Source organism: Salminus brasiliensis, chromosome 3 (genome assembly GCF_030463535.1).
Source record: "Salminus brasiliensis chromosome 3, fSalBra1.hap2, whole genome shotgun sequence".
Classification (NCBI taxonomy): Eukaryota; Metazoa; Chordata; class Actinopteri; order Characiformes; family Bryconidae; genus Salminus; species Salminus brasiliensis.
Genome location: NC_132880.1, coordinates 41,106,282 through 41,122,842, shown reverse-complemented (window position 1 = coordinate 41,122,842; position 16,561 = coordinate 41,106,282). Strand labels below are relative to the sequence as shown.

Genomic DNA, 16,561 nt, shown 5'->3' with positions numbered 1-16,561 from the left:
GGAGCGGCTGCCAGCATGACCAGGTCAGGCCATGCTAGCAGGTTCAGTCCAGGAGTAGACCTCAAGATGCATAAAGAAGTCTCCAACAATCCTAAAATGCAATCATAGGATCTACAGGTAGCTCTTGCCACAGTTGAAGTCAAAATACAGCATCTACCATCAGAAACAGACAAAAAACAAGAGCAAGACTAAAGTTTTCCAGAGAAGACCAAGACCAGGACCAGAGCATCTGGAACAATGTGCTTTAGACAAATATATATTTTGGATATTGTTAAAGAGGACATGTTTGGCGTAAACCAGACACAGCATTTGAGCACAAGAACCCATATCAACTATGAAGCCTGGAAGTTTTGGGCTGCTTTTCGGCAGAAAGGCCTGGAGAGCTTTCCAACATAGAACCCACTAGAAAGTCTTTCAGAAACTGGATCAGAGGACGCTGGAGAAAAATGTGAGACCATCTCACTAAAACTAAAGCTGAAACGTCAAACAGCTGAAATTCTGCATGAAGGAGTGGGAAAAACTTTCTCCCAGCTGATGTCAGAGACTGGTAGATCATTATAGGTAATGTCTAACAGAAATGAATTCAACCAAGGGGGGGAAACTTAGGACTCTTAGGGCATATAGTGTCCTAATGTATTCTATTAATTACATTAATAATTAATAGAATTCTTATTGTAAATGCTTTGTAAAAGACATTTATTTAGTTTTATGGGTATCTTAATATTGTTCATGTGAAGATGTGAAAGACACATATTTAAATATGTAAAAATGAATTTTTCCCATGACTGTATTACAACTTATAATTTCTAACATTAAACTAGAATCAAAATAAAACACCAGTTGCAGATGCTTAGAGAAGATTTTATAAAAAGCATGTCCATTTAAACCTAAAAAAGGGTTGCCAGAGAACACCTACAGCAGGACCTCTGGAAAAATGTCCTTTGAATCTTTGTTTCGTTTTTGTTTTTGTTTTTTTTGACAGCAAGGGTTTCCTGAGATGATCCTGAGATGACTGTGATGATTATTGCTGAACTTGCTAGGATGGCCTGACCTGGTCACGGTGGCAGTTGTTTTACTTGTAAATGATTTAGCGGACAGTGGAACAAAAAGGAAGCCTTTAACTTACTTTATTTGAACACAAAAGTATTGGGACTCCGGCTCATTCATTGTTTCCTCTGAAATCAAGGGTATTTTTGTTGGAGTAACTACTGTCCAGGTAAGGCTTTCTACTCAGTGTTGGAGCACTGCTGTGAGGATTTGATTGCATTCAGCCAGAAGAGCATAAGTGAGTTTAGGGTCACCACCCCACCTCATCCCCACCTCATCCCCACCTCCAAAGCCGATGCATCACCATCATTCCACAGAACACAGTTCCACTGCTCCACAGCTCCACAGCTCAATGCTGGGGGGCTTTATACCACTCTAGCCCACAGGTTCATGTTTATCTGTTCCAGAATGTCCTAATTGGCAGTACGTCTCTACGGAGAGTAGATAAGGGGTGTCCACAAACATTTGGACATATAATGTATGAGGTTGTACTGAGTGTATGTATTCCTGTATCTCTGGCTTCCAACTCCCATGCTCTTTTCCATTCTCTCTATCCATCTATCTAACTCTCTCTCTCCCTCTCTCTCCTGCTCTCTCTCTCTCTCTCTCTCTCTCTCCTGCTCTCTCTCTCTCTGTTCAATAATTGAGTTGGTTCAGTCTCTCGTTAGAGTCGGCTCGTTAGTAAAAGACACCAAAAGCGGTCAGGTATACAGAACCACACACACACACACACACACACACACACACACACACACTTCACTCCCTTTCCTGCTTTCTCAAATGCTGGCTCTGTGTGTCCTGCAAACACAAACACACACAAACACACATACACACACACACACACACACCAATGTAGATTAAGTCAGCTTTGCTGCATGCCCCCAGTCCCTGTCTCTCTCTCCGTCTCACTTTCGCTGTCGCTCTCTCCCTCTCACACACACTCGTGTTCTCTCTCTCTCCCAAAGCCAGAGCCACGGTCAAAGGTGAAAGCTTCTCCTAAAACCAGTTACAGCCAGTCAGAGAGACAACGAGAGAGAGAGAGAGAGAGAGAGAGAGAGAGAGAGAGAGAGAGAGAGAGAGAGAGACAGGAGATAGAGACTGAGCGGCAGAGACAGAGAGCGAGAGACAGATATAAAGAGAGACACAAAGAGAGAGAGAGAGAGAGAGAGAGAGAGAGAGAGAGAGAACAGATACATAGAGACTGAGAGGCAGAGACAGAGAGCAAGAGACAGAGATGAACACTGAGAGAGAAAAAGAGACAGACACACACAGAGAGAGAGAGTGTGTGTGTGTGTGTGTGAGAGAGATAGAGAGAGAGTGTGTGTGTGTGTGAGAGAGAAACAGAGAGAAACAGAGAGACAGAGACAGAGAGGGGGTGCAGAGAGAGAGAGAAAGGCAAAGAGAGGTAAAGGAAGAAAGAGAGCAATGAAAAAGAGGTAGAAACACATAAAGAAATACAGAGGGCAGAGGCAGAGCAATAGAGATGCAGAGAGAGGGAGAGAGAGATATCGAGAGAATACAGAGAGACAGGCAGAGAGAGAAAGGCAGAGAGAGGTAGAGGAAAAAAAACAGAGAGAGAGAGAAAGAGAGAGAGGGGGGGCAGAGGTATAGAAAAAAGGAAAAGCAAGAGAGAAATATATATATAGAGAGAGAGCGCGAGAAAGAGAGAGGCAGAGAGAAATGGGCAGAAAGAGGTAGAGGAAAAAGAAGATGGGCAAGAGAGAAATGCAGACACAGGTAGAGAAAATATGAAGAGCGAGAGAGAAATACAGAGGCAGAGAGAGAGAGAAAGGCAGAGAGAGGTAGAGGAAAAAGAGGATGAGAGATATACAGAGGCAGAGAGAGAGAGAAAGGCAGAGAGAGGTAGAGGAAAAAGAGGATGAGAGATATACAGAGGCAGAGAGAGAGAGAAAGGCAGAGAGAGGTAGAGGAAAAAGAGGATGAGAGAGAGAAATGCAGGGGGGGGGTAGGGACAGACAAAGATAGAGAAAGGAAGAGAGAGAGAATAACTAGAAATTGGAGAGAGAGGCAGTGGAGGAGGAGGAAGAGAGAGATAGAGAAACACAGAGAGAGAGAAGAAATATAGGGACTCAGAAACGGAGAGAGGAAGAGGAGATGCATACTGAGAGATAGCAGAGAGAGGAATGCAGAGACAGAGAGTGATAGAGAGAGGCAGAGAGAGGCACAGAGAGAGAGAGAGAGAGAGAGAGAGAGAGAGATGCAGAGACAGAGAGCAGGCTTACAGAGTGTATATGCCTCTGAGTGGTGTGGGATTGTGGGTTATGTATGCGGAGACGCTGTGCTGTGTCTGTGGGTGTGTGGTGCTGTATCAGACAGTGGTGAATGGTATTACACCTTGCTGCCATTAGAGCTCTGGCCAAGGTCAGTGTCAGGGAATGCTGCCTTTCTCTCCTCTCTGCCAATCACAAGTCTCCAGCTGTAGTGGCCTGCCAAGCTTCTTCTAATAAAGGTCGCCATGGAGACCGGAGCTGCCTGACGGACACGAGCGCGAGCGCGCGCGCCACCATCAACTTGATGTAATGCACACAATACAATCCCACTTAGACACAGCGCGCATACTGACAGAGACTCAGTCACTCCGCGTCTGCAATTAGCTGAGGACGGAGCTGCTCGAGGAGGCACGAAATCAAACGCACCGAGAACAGAGAGACCTGAATGAACAAGCCTGCTGCAGAACATGCACACAATGCATGAATGAATGCTTAGGCTATATTCTTATTCACTATATGTCCAAATGTTTGTGGACACCCCTTTAATTTGCACCCGTTGCTAACACAAATGTGCAAATACACCCACACACACACACACACAGCTTGCCTGGTCTCTGTAGAGAAGTACTGCCACTAGAATAGGACTCTGGAGCAGATAAACATGAACCCATTGGCACCATGCCTAATGCTAGGTGTGGGCAAGAGGGGTATAAAAATCCCCAGCATTCAGCAGTGGAGCAGTGGAGCTATGTTCTATAGAATGATGGTTGGTGCTCCATCCAATACTTTTGGGATCAGCTGGGGAGTTGGGGATGAGGTGAGGTGGTGATCATCCAACACCCTGACCTCGCTCACGCTTTTGTCGCTGAACGCAATCAAATCCTTACCGCAATGCCCCACAATCTAGTAGAAAGCCTTTCCTGGACAGAAGAAACAGTTTCTCCAACAACAGCAGCATAAGCTCTTTTTAATAGCCCTAATTTCAGAAAAGAATGAGCAGGTGTCCCAATATTTTTGTCCACATAGTGTAGTATGTAGAGACGGACATGTGCGCAATGCTTAACCTGTTGGCTTTAACAAATATGACATAATTATTAGTTCATAATTAAAGACAGCACGCGCTCAGACGTAGAAATATAAGGGGACTAATTCGTGCCATATCGACGCTCTACAATCTAGGCTGTTTCAGCTGTTGTCTTCTTTTATGGTCTGCAGCACTTAAGCATGTACGCGCCATGTGCGCCAACAAGCAGGAGGAAAAAACAGGGGCGGGCGCGCGCGCGCTCTTTTGACGCTCGTGCCGTGTGCCGTGCGTTCATAAACGCGCCTGTCAAAACACTAAACAAGCTCCCACTGCAAAGAGCAGCCATGCCCTGCTCCCAGCCCGCTGTGGCGAATCACAAAGAGGGAACGGAGGCAGTCCCTAACTTTAATGGGCAAGTGTTGATGCACTGCATAGCGGGGGTGGGGTGGGGGGCAGTGAGTGGAGGAGGGGGGGGGCGTAATTAGCCAGACTAATCAAGAGAGGAGTCACAGGCGGGTTTAAGCCCAGGAGGGAGCGCGAGCGAGGGGCTACTAGCATCGATATGTAATCAGAACGGAAAACAGCTGCCTAGCCTGCTGTCATCATCATCATCATCATCATCATCATCTATCAGCAGCTAATGCATATTTAACAACAGTGAGGAATAACCTCTCAGTGTCAGCGGTGTGGTACTCTGGGGTCCAAACTCCACCACAGTGCCCACCGTGTCTGCACATTTCTATGAGATAAGAAAAAAGCTGTGGTAACGCTCACGCGCCCGCCCTGCTGAACGCTGAACGTGTCCCATCGCGTGCTCCCTTAACACGGTTTGTAATCATCACCACGTTACAGACATTGAGCAACATGCACGGGTGTTAGTGTGAATGAGAAGAAGCGGGGCGGAGTGTCTGAGTGAAGCAGTGCCGTGTGTGTGTATGTGCGTGCATGTGTGTGTGTGTGTGTGTGTGTGACCTAGCCAAAGCTCTATGAATGGCAGCGCTAAGGTTAAAAATGCCTTCAACAGAAAACACAACACAAACCCTCGTGAAATGCGGCGCGCCTCTGATATGCAAATTCTCGAGCCCCGTGCAGTCAGTCAGCCAGCCAGCCAGACGACGTAGAAGCCGCCGCCGCCACCGCGCGCACACCGGGAGGCGCCGCGCTCGCGCTCTTCGCTGCAGCAGCGGTGGGCGCGAGCTCCTCACGCGCGCATCAGCGTTGCTGCTGCTGCCTCCTCTGCTGGATCGTGGAACGAGCGAACGGCGGAGACGCCACACCACAGTGCCCCGGTCTAAGAGCGCAGGGGCCCGCGAGCAGAGCGCACTCCACAGCCCCGTCCGGCTCGCGCATGCTGGTCCACCGCTGACTCGAGACGCCAAACCGAGCTGCTGTCTCTCAGCATCTGGTTAAGAAAAAAACAACAACAACAACAACTCTATACCGAGAAATAAAAAAAAACGCTAAAAGAACACGCGCGAGATGAAAACAGGGAAACTGTCGTTTAGTTCATCCAAAAAAAAAAATGTAAAAGTGAGGGTCGCCGGTTGCACGCAGAGGCGCCCGGGGACGGAGAGCGCGCGCGAGAGAGACAGATCAGTGCGCGCGTTTCTGCGCCGTTTCTCGCCCCACTGCAAACCCACTACGAGCTGTGTAGAAAACGCCGATTGCAGACGCAACTGAACCACTAGGGCTTTCGTAGATTCTCGGATCCTTTTTTTTTTCTTCTGAAGGACTCTGGGTAATGTAGTTCTCTCTCTCTGTGTTCGTGCGTCTGACTTACGCAACTGTGAATGCGTATTTAGCTCTTTGTGGAGACCAAGGGTGATGGAAAACTAGAGAAATGTCCTTTGGTAGCACAGAAATGTAGCTTTCTTTAGTAAAAAGTCTGAATGAACAGGTTTGGGTGGCTTAGATTAGCCTAGCTACTGTAATGACCCACAGAAGTTAATGTAAATAGCCCACAGAGACAGGAATAAAACACAAAACCCGGTGAGAGAGAGACAGAGAGTGTGTGTGTGTGTGTGTGTGTGTGTGTACTGTTAATGTGTATCTGAGGAATGAGGCATTGTCATTAGCGTGACTGGCTAAAGCAGTAACACAGTGGTAAAGCATAAAGCAGTCAGAGGAACAGTACTAATAATCCAGCATATTAGAAGTCACGGTTTTCTGCACAGTGCTAAAAACACGCGGATCCTGTGAATTAAATATGGCAATCTGGAAACAAGCAGTGCAGACCTCTGCTGTCAGCCTGACACAGGAATATGAAACACACAGACAGACACAGTACGCCGGGTTCTTACAGCTGAACTGACTGTACCTTAACGCTAGAACAGATGATTAAACGTCGTATACCCAAAAAACAGACGTCCAGCATTTCATCTCTGACTCTACTGCCATCGTGTGGGGTCTTGTGGTTAAACTAGCAAGTTTTATAAGCCTGGTTGCAGAACTCTGCACGACTTCATTGCTACCAACTCTCTCTCTCTCTCCAAAATTAAAAAAGGGAGTAAACCAGAATTTGCAAGTTTCTGACTGTTAGAACAGCATTTCTAAGTCTTTGTGACTCGTCGTTGGGGAAAACACTCATACATGCACCATTATTTTAATTCATTGTCTTGAACATGTTAGCTGTGTGTATTATGTGCATTTTGCCATTGTCCAATTGCTCAGCATCTATTTCTTTATCTATTTGACATTCTGCCATATATGTTGTCATGTACTGCAGTGGCATGCAAACTATGCAAACATCTGAATAAAAAAAAAAAAAACTGAAATCATTCTTTTCAACATTTTAAACAAGTTTAATTTTTATTGTATGCAGTGAATAAAGGAGCACCATGCACATTTTTGGACACCCCAATAGAGCTTTTACCAAAGTCTCAGACCATAACTAGCTTGTTAGGGTTGTGGCTTGTTTATGGTCATCATTAGAAAAGGTCAGGTTATGCAAATGTCAAAGCTTTATAGATACTTTATCTGACTCCCCAAACTTTACCCCAACAACCACTGGCTTCTCTAAGCAGCTCTAACACTAAAAAAATCAAAGCAGGAGAAGACTATAAGTAGATAACGAGGTGTTTTCAAGTGGTAAATTTCCCAGTTCATAATGTAATTAGGAAATGGCAGTTAACAGGAACAGTGGAGGTCAATTTGAGGCCTAGAAGTCTAGAAAACAATCAGAGAGATCTGCTCATAACATTGATCAAAAGACAAACCAATGACCCCGTCTGACTGCAAAAGACTCTGAAATGGTGGTGGTGCACTATTCTACTGTGCAGGGACATGACCTTTATAGAAAATATCTTCAGAAGAAAACCTTTCCTGCATCCTCATCTTAAAGTTAAACATTGTATGTTTTCAAAGCAACATCAAATCAAGTCTGCTGCATTTTGGACAGTGGAGTTATGACATTGAAATATTGTTTTGGCCACAAGGACCAAAGTTATGTTTGGAAAAACAATAAAGAAGCAGAATATCATGAGAAGAGCACTTCTCCAACTGTTAAGTATGATGGGGGATCAATTATGCTTTAGACTTGTGTTGCAGTCAGTGGCACGTTGAACGTTTCACTGGTTAATGAAATAATGGAGCTTCTACAGCAGGATTATGATCATCAATACACCTTAAGGTCCATGATGAACTACCTTAACAGGTGCATGTTAAAGGCTTTGCCATGGCCCTCACAGTACCTCACGAAAACCAAACCTGTGGATAGACCTGTGCAGAAGAAGACCGTCCAAGAATCTCACAGAACTGTTGGACTTTCGCAAGGAAGGTGAGAAGAAAATCCTCCAAACTAGAAAAAAAATCTGTAGCTGCTACAGAAAGCATTTACAAGCTGTGATACTTGGCAAATGGATGTTACTAGGTACTGATTATGCAGGGTGCCCAAACATTTGCTTTGGTCCTTTTTCCCCTTATTTGTTATTTTGAAACTGTTTTTATAAAAATTAATCAACTTTATGCTTTTTGGAGATCAGGACAATTTATATACTTAGCTATTCACAGTAACGTTTTTACTTGGATGCCTAAAACGTTTGAATTTTAAATTCATATAATTATATCATATAGATTATATGATATATATTAATTAGTATTAATACACACATACACACACACATATATATATATATATATATATATATATATATGATTGGTTTTGCACATCTTTACCAAGGGTGTAATAAATGAGCTCTGTAGCTGTTACAGTGTTCATTTCTGTATGTGTTAGTGGGTGTAACAGAGACACTCGAGACATGAGACTCATACAGCCATGCTGAGCATGGTGTTGTAATGAAAAAGCATACAAAATACACAACAGTCTAAAATTGAAGGCTGCAGTCAGTTCCAAACACACATCACTGACCCTAAACGAAGGCACTAGTTTGATAGGCACTCATTAAATTAGAAAAGGAAAAATCACTGATATATTTGAGAAATGAAACATACAGTGTAAAAAAAGGTAGACCGATAATAATTCCCATCTCAGGCAGATGTTAGATCACCCGTTTCTGATGAATCACTAAACTTTAACAACATGCTGAAGCAGACTCATCAGGCTTTCAAGGCACACAGTCCCGTCATTGTACAGGAGTACTGGTTCAGGGTCATCCCGACTGTTGAAGCTTTTAAAGCCATATAGATTCAGATAAAAAGGTTACAGATAAAGCATTACAATGACAAAATTAACACAGCATACAGAAAATGAATACAGAAGAGTATGCTCACAGTGGATTGGTGATTTGGACTGACCTGGCAGAAGCATTGTGGACAAAGAGTATGTCTATGAGTGCGCATAGTCAAATTCAAAGTCCTGTATGAACTATTTTGGTAAATGTATGTCTACACCCTTTTACTGTAACACTGTGCAGTGTTGTTTTACACAGTGTTTACTGGCATTACAGTGAGTCACTGTCAATGTAAGAAAAGCCACAATTTTAACTTCATATAAACACAACATGAATACTGCTCCTGCTTGTCCTAGGCATGTCTTTGAAAGTGATGATTATATGTTGCACATCATCTCATACATTCATTTGAAGACTCAGTTTTGGGGGCTTCACATTGAAATATCAATATTACAACCCGTTTAACACACAGGATGAGCAACTGAATCCTTTTACAGGTGTGTTTTATTCACAGGTCCTCCCCAGGCTGGTACTGCGGTTCGGTGGCGGTGAAGTAATCCTCCAGAAAGCCCTGCAGGTACTCAAAGGTGTGCCTCTCATCTGCATCCTTCCGCCAGCACTGCAGCATCAGCTCATGCAGTGAGGCTGGACAGCCCTGTGGACACGGCATACGATACCCACGCTCCACCTGCTCCAGCACCTCCCTGTTATTCATCCCTACAAAGATACACACACACACACACACACACACACACACACACACACACACAAACACAAACACACACACACACACACTGTCATAATTCAATGAAGGAATCTTAAGACCCCTCTTTATATCATCATTTTAAAGCTTAGGCAAATTCCCTGTGCACCGTTCTGACTTGCATGAAGGGGCACAAGAATGTAAATCTGTCATAACCAAAAACAGAACTGGAAAACAAGCAAATTTCCAAATCCCTAGACTGTTTTTTGTTTTAATATTTATGCCTCCAAAATATACATACACCCAACCCACTAGCAACAGCCCTGTTAGCTTAAGTCACTGGCTAAAATATAGAAAGGACTTCTTGTAACGCTCAATATGGCGTCTTTTTACGGATAAAGTCCCTCCTTTCAATAATATGATGCTGGTTTTGCTTGTTATGCCCCGAGCAGAGGAACCTCCCCACCCAATCTCAATGTGGAGATCTGCACAAGCACAGTAGCCAGAATAATAGAGAATAATAGAGAAATTTGTTAATTTGATCAATGATTAAAACTTTTTATGGTAATTTGACCTTCAGATTTCAGTATTTTGGTGTCTTCCTTACAAACATGGCAAGGACAACTGAGTGAAGGGTAAGGCTAAAGCCTAACTCTGCTACAATCTAATCAGCTTCCTGACAGTACATTATGAGCTTGACACAATCAGAGTAGAACAACAGTATCCTGTAAGACTTAGGGATAGTTACAGTGTTTTTGTTAGAGGTAAAACTATGCTAGAATTTTAAAAGTTTTTGTTGGTTCTGTAAACCAGAAAGTGAAAGCGGAGCTTATCAGGGTTTTTTATATATATTATGTTATGGTGGGTTGGTGTGTACATGTACTTTAATGTGCTTTAAGAGAAAGACGCATTAAATATCTCACTTAGTCTATACTGCAATCACTCCCAACTCTGCTTCCCAGCTCTCACAGCTCATTATCAGCTTTTAACAGCCTTCATTAGCAGATGTGTTCTCTATGTTCTCCTCAGGCCCCGAACCTAAAGTGTCACTAACTGTGTGAATCAGTTGTTGTACAGCAACATCAGAAAAACCTTAAAAGGACAAGCTCCAGGTAGAGCTTATATATATATATATATATATATATATATATATATATATATATATATATATATATATAAATATCAGGAGACAATCAGAGGCAATAACAAAAATCAACATATCTCACAAACACACACACACACACCTGGGTAGGGCACTCTGCCTTTTGTGATGAGTTCAGTCAACAGGATGCCAAATGACCACACATCTGATTTGATGGTAAACTTGCCATAGAGAGCTGCCTCTGGAGCAGTCCACTTTATAGGAAACTTCGCCCCTGTAATACATCAACATGCAGTGTTAGTTAAGCACTACGGAGCAACAATAAAACATACAAAACAAAAAATAAACAAGCTAAAAATCTAATAACAGCATGAAAGGATGTAGAGCTTGTTTGTATTAGAAAATGAGGCGGGCGGAATTTGAGTGAAACAGAATCGAGGAAAAAACAAGAGAAAGAAAACAATGCAGTGAAAACAGTACAGTGTTGGGTGGAGTCAGTAATGACCTTGTCTGGCGGTGTATTCATTGTCCTCTATGAGCCTGGCGAGTCCAAAGTCGGCAATCTTACAGACCAAGTTATCTCCCACCAGGATGTTGGCTGCTCTCAAGTCTCTGTGGATGTAGTTCATTCGCTCAATATATGCCATGCCAGCTGCAATCTGTTGGAAAGACAGCCCTCATGAGTTCCCAGCTTAAAGATCTTAAAAAATTAAACAAACAATAGAAAATTCTCAAAACTGTAAATTCACCGAAACGTCTCTGGCATGTCTCCAAACAACACTATTTGGCACCTTTATTTTTTATTATTATTAATATCGTCATTGTGAATCTTTTTGTCCATGTATCAGCACTGACTCTTGTGTCTGGTATTGTCTGAGCTCACGGGTCTCTTTGGTTTCTAGCCTGTTCACACTAGCTACTCACAGGTGCTACAACTGGTTCTTTGAACGTTGCCACAGAGGAACCACTTTTGGTTGAGTAAAGAACCATGTTTGTAACAGAGGAGTGTGCATGAAGTGTGAAGCACCCTTACGAACTACTAGCCTAAGTCAAGTGAAGGTTCATTAGACCTTGAAAAGGTTCTTCACTGTTACAAACATTATGTAAAACCAAAAGAGGATCTTCTGTGCCATCACATTTGTAGCACTTATATTTTTAAGAGTGCAGGACAAAAGTATTGGGACACCTGCACATTCATTGTTTCTTGCAAAATCAAGGGTATTAAAAAAAAGACTTTGGAGCATTGCTGTGAGGACTTGATTGTATTCAGCAAAAAGAATGTTAGTAAAGTCAGGGTGTTGGATGATCAACACCCCACCTGATCCCCAACTCATTTCAAAAGTACTGGATGGAGCTCCATGATTCCAGGGAACACAGTTCCATCGGTTGTCAGCTAATGGTACCAATAGGTTAATAACTTTATCTGCTTCAGAGAGACCTATTCTATTGGTAAAACGTCCCGACAGAGACTAGACATGTTGTGTGTGCATTTGCACATCTGTGTCAGCAATGGGTGCAACTTAAAGTAGCTGAATGCATTCATTCTAAGGGGTGTCCACAAACATTTGGACATTGGATTTATTGTTATTGTTACAGGCACAGTATGAATGAGGTTCTCAGTTTAACCTGCGCAGCCATGTCCACAAGCTGAGGCAGTTTTAGACTTCTGCCTTCTCCGTCTTTGAGGAAGTCCAACAAGCTTCCTGAAGCACAAATGGCAGATAGGAATATGATCAGATACTGATTTCGTCTAAATTGATACTTCCACACTGTATATGTGAGTGTGTGCGTGCATGTACCTTGACTCATGAATTCTGTAATGATGTAGATGGGTTCCTCCGACACCACAGCGTAAAGCTGTACAAGTTTATCATGGCGGAGTCTCTTCATGATCTGGGCCTCGTCCAAGAAGGCCTCTGGGGACATTGTGCCGGGTTTTAGGGTCTTCACCGCTACTTTTGTGGTGCCATTCCACATTCCTACACACACACACATAGCCATGGTGATGCAGTCTGACAAATACAAGCTGACGTTCATGAGTACATGCACTAGTAATAAAGAGCAAATCCAGTGTTCTTCCTCAAAAAACGTTTGTTATACATTTCACAGTGTCTTCACTTTGTTGTGTTTAGTTGTAAAATACACTATACTGACAGAAGTATTGGGACACCTTTATATTCTTTGTTTCTTCTAAAATCAAGGGTATTACTGTCCAAACATTTGGACATATAGTGTATATAATCTGTAGACTGCTGGATAGCACACACTATGCATAGCACACCAACTCTCCAGCAAAAGAACACAGTTGAAACTTGCAGCCTGAAGACTAGCTAAGCAGTTAATTAATTAATAGAGAATGTGATAGGACCAGATCCGGTTCTATGTCCTGGTAGAAGCTATTCCACTTTACAGGAATGCCTTTTATTATGAAAAAGGTTAAAACACTGTGAAAATGTTCTGTTTTTTGAGCAAAAAGATGGACTTTTGCTTTATGAAAAACAATGAACAGGGTGATGTAAAGTAGAAGATGGTTAGAGCAGTAGAAGAGAATATGTGAAAGCAGCATCACACACTGAGGAGAGAGGATACTAGGACCAAAACACAGAATGCTGATGTGGGTGTTCATGTAGACATCAGACAGATTCTGAGGACAATTTCTTTTGGAGCTGTGTCAGTTATTTAGAAATACCTGCCCTCTGGACCAGTGCTTCATCCTTTACACAGCAGTACAAAACTCTTAAATATGTAAAACACAAAATTAATACCATCTACAAATATTGGTCTGTGGATTTATCAGTATCTGTGAATATATATTAGGAATAAGACAGTAATAATTTGGAACTCTCTTTGTTATTGTGATAAGACTCAAAGTTCAAAACCTTAGACCAGAGATCACTGACAGGTCTAGGTCTGGACACAGATGCTGTCCAAAACCTATAACCTATAAATTATTGAGAGCTATTATTTTGATGGAGTGTTTATTTGAACTGCTGTGACTTTTTTATCCTTTATGGTACAGGTTTAGTGGCCCAGGAAACTCAAAGGTGTGTCCTATTCACTATAAAGTGCACCGATGATATATGATATAATTGCATGCGATATATGATTATATATAATATAATTGCATGTGATGTAAATAGACATTGTTTTGCTACTCAACCAGTCAGATCTGTCCATAGTAATGAACACTGTGCCTCAAATTAGTGAAAGCAATCTGAGAAGAAAGCGAGTCAGAGAAACTTTATTTCACATGACGGCTCTGAAAAAGAGCAAAGTGGGGCGTGGAACCGAGTTTTTAATCAAGAATGGGCAGACTACGTGTATGTCTGTATGTCTTAAATAATTTGAAACTGTGGTGATTATTAAAAGCAGTGATGTCAGGTAGCACTGTGAGAAGAGCTCTTTATTTTAAGATAATTTTTTTTTCTAAAGTATTCTGTTTTATTTTTAAATTTAATATACAGGATTGGCACTATATAATTACGTTTACAGAATATAACACTGAATCATAATGTTCTAAATTCGACTTCTCTTAACTGAATTTTAATGAAATAACCCTGTCTTAGACAACTGTGCCATTTAGGAGCCCAATAAGAGTCTTTCCCAATTAATCACAGCAACAGAGGCAGAACTGGTATATTTAATAAATTAAAAAAATGTTCTGGGTCTCAGTGTCTCAGCAGACTAATGCGCTGACACTATAGCCTGAAAATCACAAGTCTGAATCCCAGGTGAGGCTGGGAATACAGATAACACTGGCCATATGTTCATATGTATCGGAGGAGGCATGTGCTTGTTATTACCCTCCTAGTGCTGGGAGCATTAAATGTTATGGGGGGGTGGGTGTAAAAACTTAGAATCAGTATCAGTCACAAAACGCTTATCTGTGGGGCCCTATAAGAGAATGCGCAGCAGGGGCTAGTATGAAACTTTGTATCTCCATTTTTGCAATTTCTCACTTTTAATCTATCAGTTGTGTTTTACATTACACTTTTCAAAAGTTAATGATAAATACACCAATAAGAAAAGACTGTTCCAAAATGACTTGGAATAAAATATTTCATTGTAAATTTCATTGAAATTTAACATTGGCCTTTTCTTCTCCTGTAAAGGTGCAAAATTTATGTCTCAGCAGAAAGCTGTGCAAAAGTGCACTGATGGCTTTCCCACGTTTAAAGCACAAAATTCATCCGCCATTGCAACATACAAGCATCATTATCTTATCTCTGCTAATAAAAGTGAGAAACATAGAAAGAAACTACTTGTGGCTCAGACAGAGCCTTCTCCACACACAGGAAATAGCACTGACGGTAGCACAGACATACACTGGCTCCAGACATTGATGCTAGTGGGTAACTGTGGATAACCATCTCACCCATCCAGACGTCCCCAAAGCAACCCTGACCCAACTTCCTTTTGAGCTGCAGTGTGTCCCGCGAGATCTCCCAGGCATCCCGCCCCAAACCGAGCGTCTGGGGTGTGGAATTGGGACACGGCTTGGTTAAGAAGTAACATAAACCATCGTGAGTACCTGAGGGATGCAGTGAGAGAGAGGTAGAGAGAAAGAGAGAGTGGGGAGGAGGGAGAGAGGGAAGAGGGTGGAGATGGAAGAATGAAATGGGGTGGCATGCACTGATATGGGCACTAGAGATAGAGAATAGCAGCTGCACAGTCTTATGCTGATCCTCCAAACCACGTGTGAGAGACTCCAGTCCTGCCGGCCACAGTTCACCTCATTAAACACACCCCATCTTTGAATTCAGAGAATTAGAAAAGGGGAAATGCGGATGTCTGCAGAGCTTGGATCTCTAAAGGACCTTTCAGAAGAATATTTTGTAAATGAGACGAGCCTGAGGGATCTTTGTAGTTTAAAGAAACTCTAATGGAAAGGTTCTACATGAATTAAGGACTCCTGAGTTTGGATGCCAAAGCTGCGTGCTGCCGTTTCTCTTTCTCATCATGCCCGAGTGCAGTGTGGCTCATACCCATCCACACTTCACCAAACTGCCCGTTGCCCAGTTTCTTAATGAGCTGCAGTGACTCCCTCGGTATCTCCCAAACATCCTTAGTCTTCACCGATAGGTCAGCTAACTTAGGCATACCCCGCCTACAGCTGCCAATCAAACGGCAGCATAGCCCTGCTGCACGATCTGAGTCAGAGAAACAACAGGAAGAAACAGAAGGAGACACGGGAGGAGAAACACACACACGTATACACATACACAGAGACAGAAAGAGAGGGAGAATGGGGGGCAGAGCAACACACAAACATGGAGGAATACAAGATTGAAGCATGTTACAATCAGCAGACGTCTTCTGAAACAAAAATACAGTCACAAAAAGCAAAAACACACACATACACACACAGACACATAAACACAAATAAAGACAGGCTGTGTGCATACTCTCAGCAGGGGGCGACAGAGCTTTGCTGCAACTGTGGCTTCTCACTTGTGTTGAAATGGCTGCCTCACACTGTCACAAGGGTGTGGGTGGTGTGAATGCCTGCGTGCTTTTGTATGTGTGTGAATATGCCAAGGAATAACGGTAAATATTTGGCTAAAAATCAACATGAACAGCAATCAGACATGGCAGAGAGAAGTCACATCAAGACACGAACATGGACAAGAATACAGAGATTTCATAAAGCAGTGAGAATGAACTCTCGAGCTCTTGAGAAATGAGGAAGGAAAAAGAAGACTGGCAAAACTGAACAAACCAACTCGGGGTCATCACCGTTACCAAAAGGTTCTTCAGGTCGTAAACGTCAGAAAATCTTTAATACACCCATTTAAAACTGCTCTAGACTTATTCAGTTAATAAACT

At 42.6% G+C, this 16,561-nt stretch overlaps 2 protein-coding genes across 5 annotated transcripts in view; both read right to left on the bottom strand.

The window, feature by feature from the left end:
• Positions 1-5,947, bottom strand: part of ahdc1 (AT hook, DNA binding motif, containing 1) — a 36,002-nt gene extending 30,055 nt beyond the window's left edge. Inside the window, exon 1 of the mRNA XM_072676232.1 lies at positions 5,343-5,947. The gene's annotated coding sequence lies outside the window, so the exon portion shown is untranslated. The remainder of the gene's footprint in view (positions 1-5,342) is intronic.
• A 2,616-nt stretch (positions 5,948-8,563) lies between these two features.
• The window catches only part of yrk (Yes-related kinase), a 29,044-nt gene continuing 21,046 nt past the window's right edge, over positions 8,564-16,561 (bottom strand). For 2 of the 4 annotated variants that reach the window (XM_072676228.1, XM_072676229.1), the window contains exons 8-13: positions 15,721-15,885; positions 12,535-12,714; positions 12,362-12,438; positions 11,241-11,394; positions 10,878-11,009; positions 8,564-9,647 (exon numbers count right to left, since the gene is read on the bottom strand). In XM_072676228.1, the coding sequence (XP_072532329.1) occupies positions 9,439-9,647; positions 10,878-11,009; positions 11,241-11,394; positions 12,362-12,438; positions 12,535-12,714; positions 15,721-15,885 (917 nt within the window). In that variant the 3' untranslated portion in view covers positions 8,564-9,438. Of the gene's footprint in view, positions 9,648-10,877; positions 11,010-11,240; positions 11,395-12,361; positions 12,439-12,534; positions 12,715-15,110; positions 15,267-15,720; positions 15,886-16,561 lie in introns of all 4 variants that reach the window. The other 2 variants (XM_072676231.1, XM_072676230.1) reach the window with 2 other exon arrangements.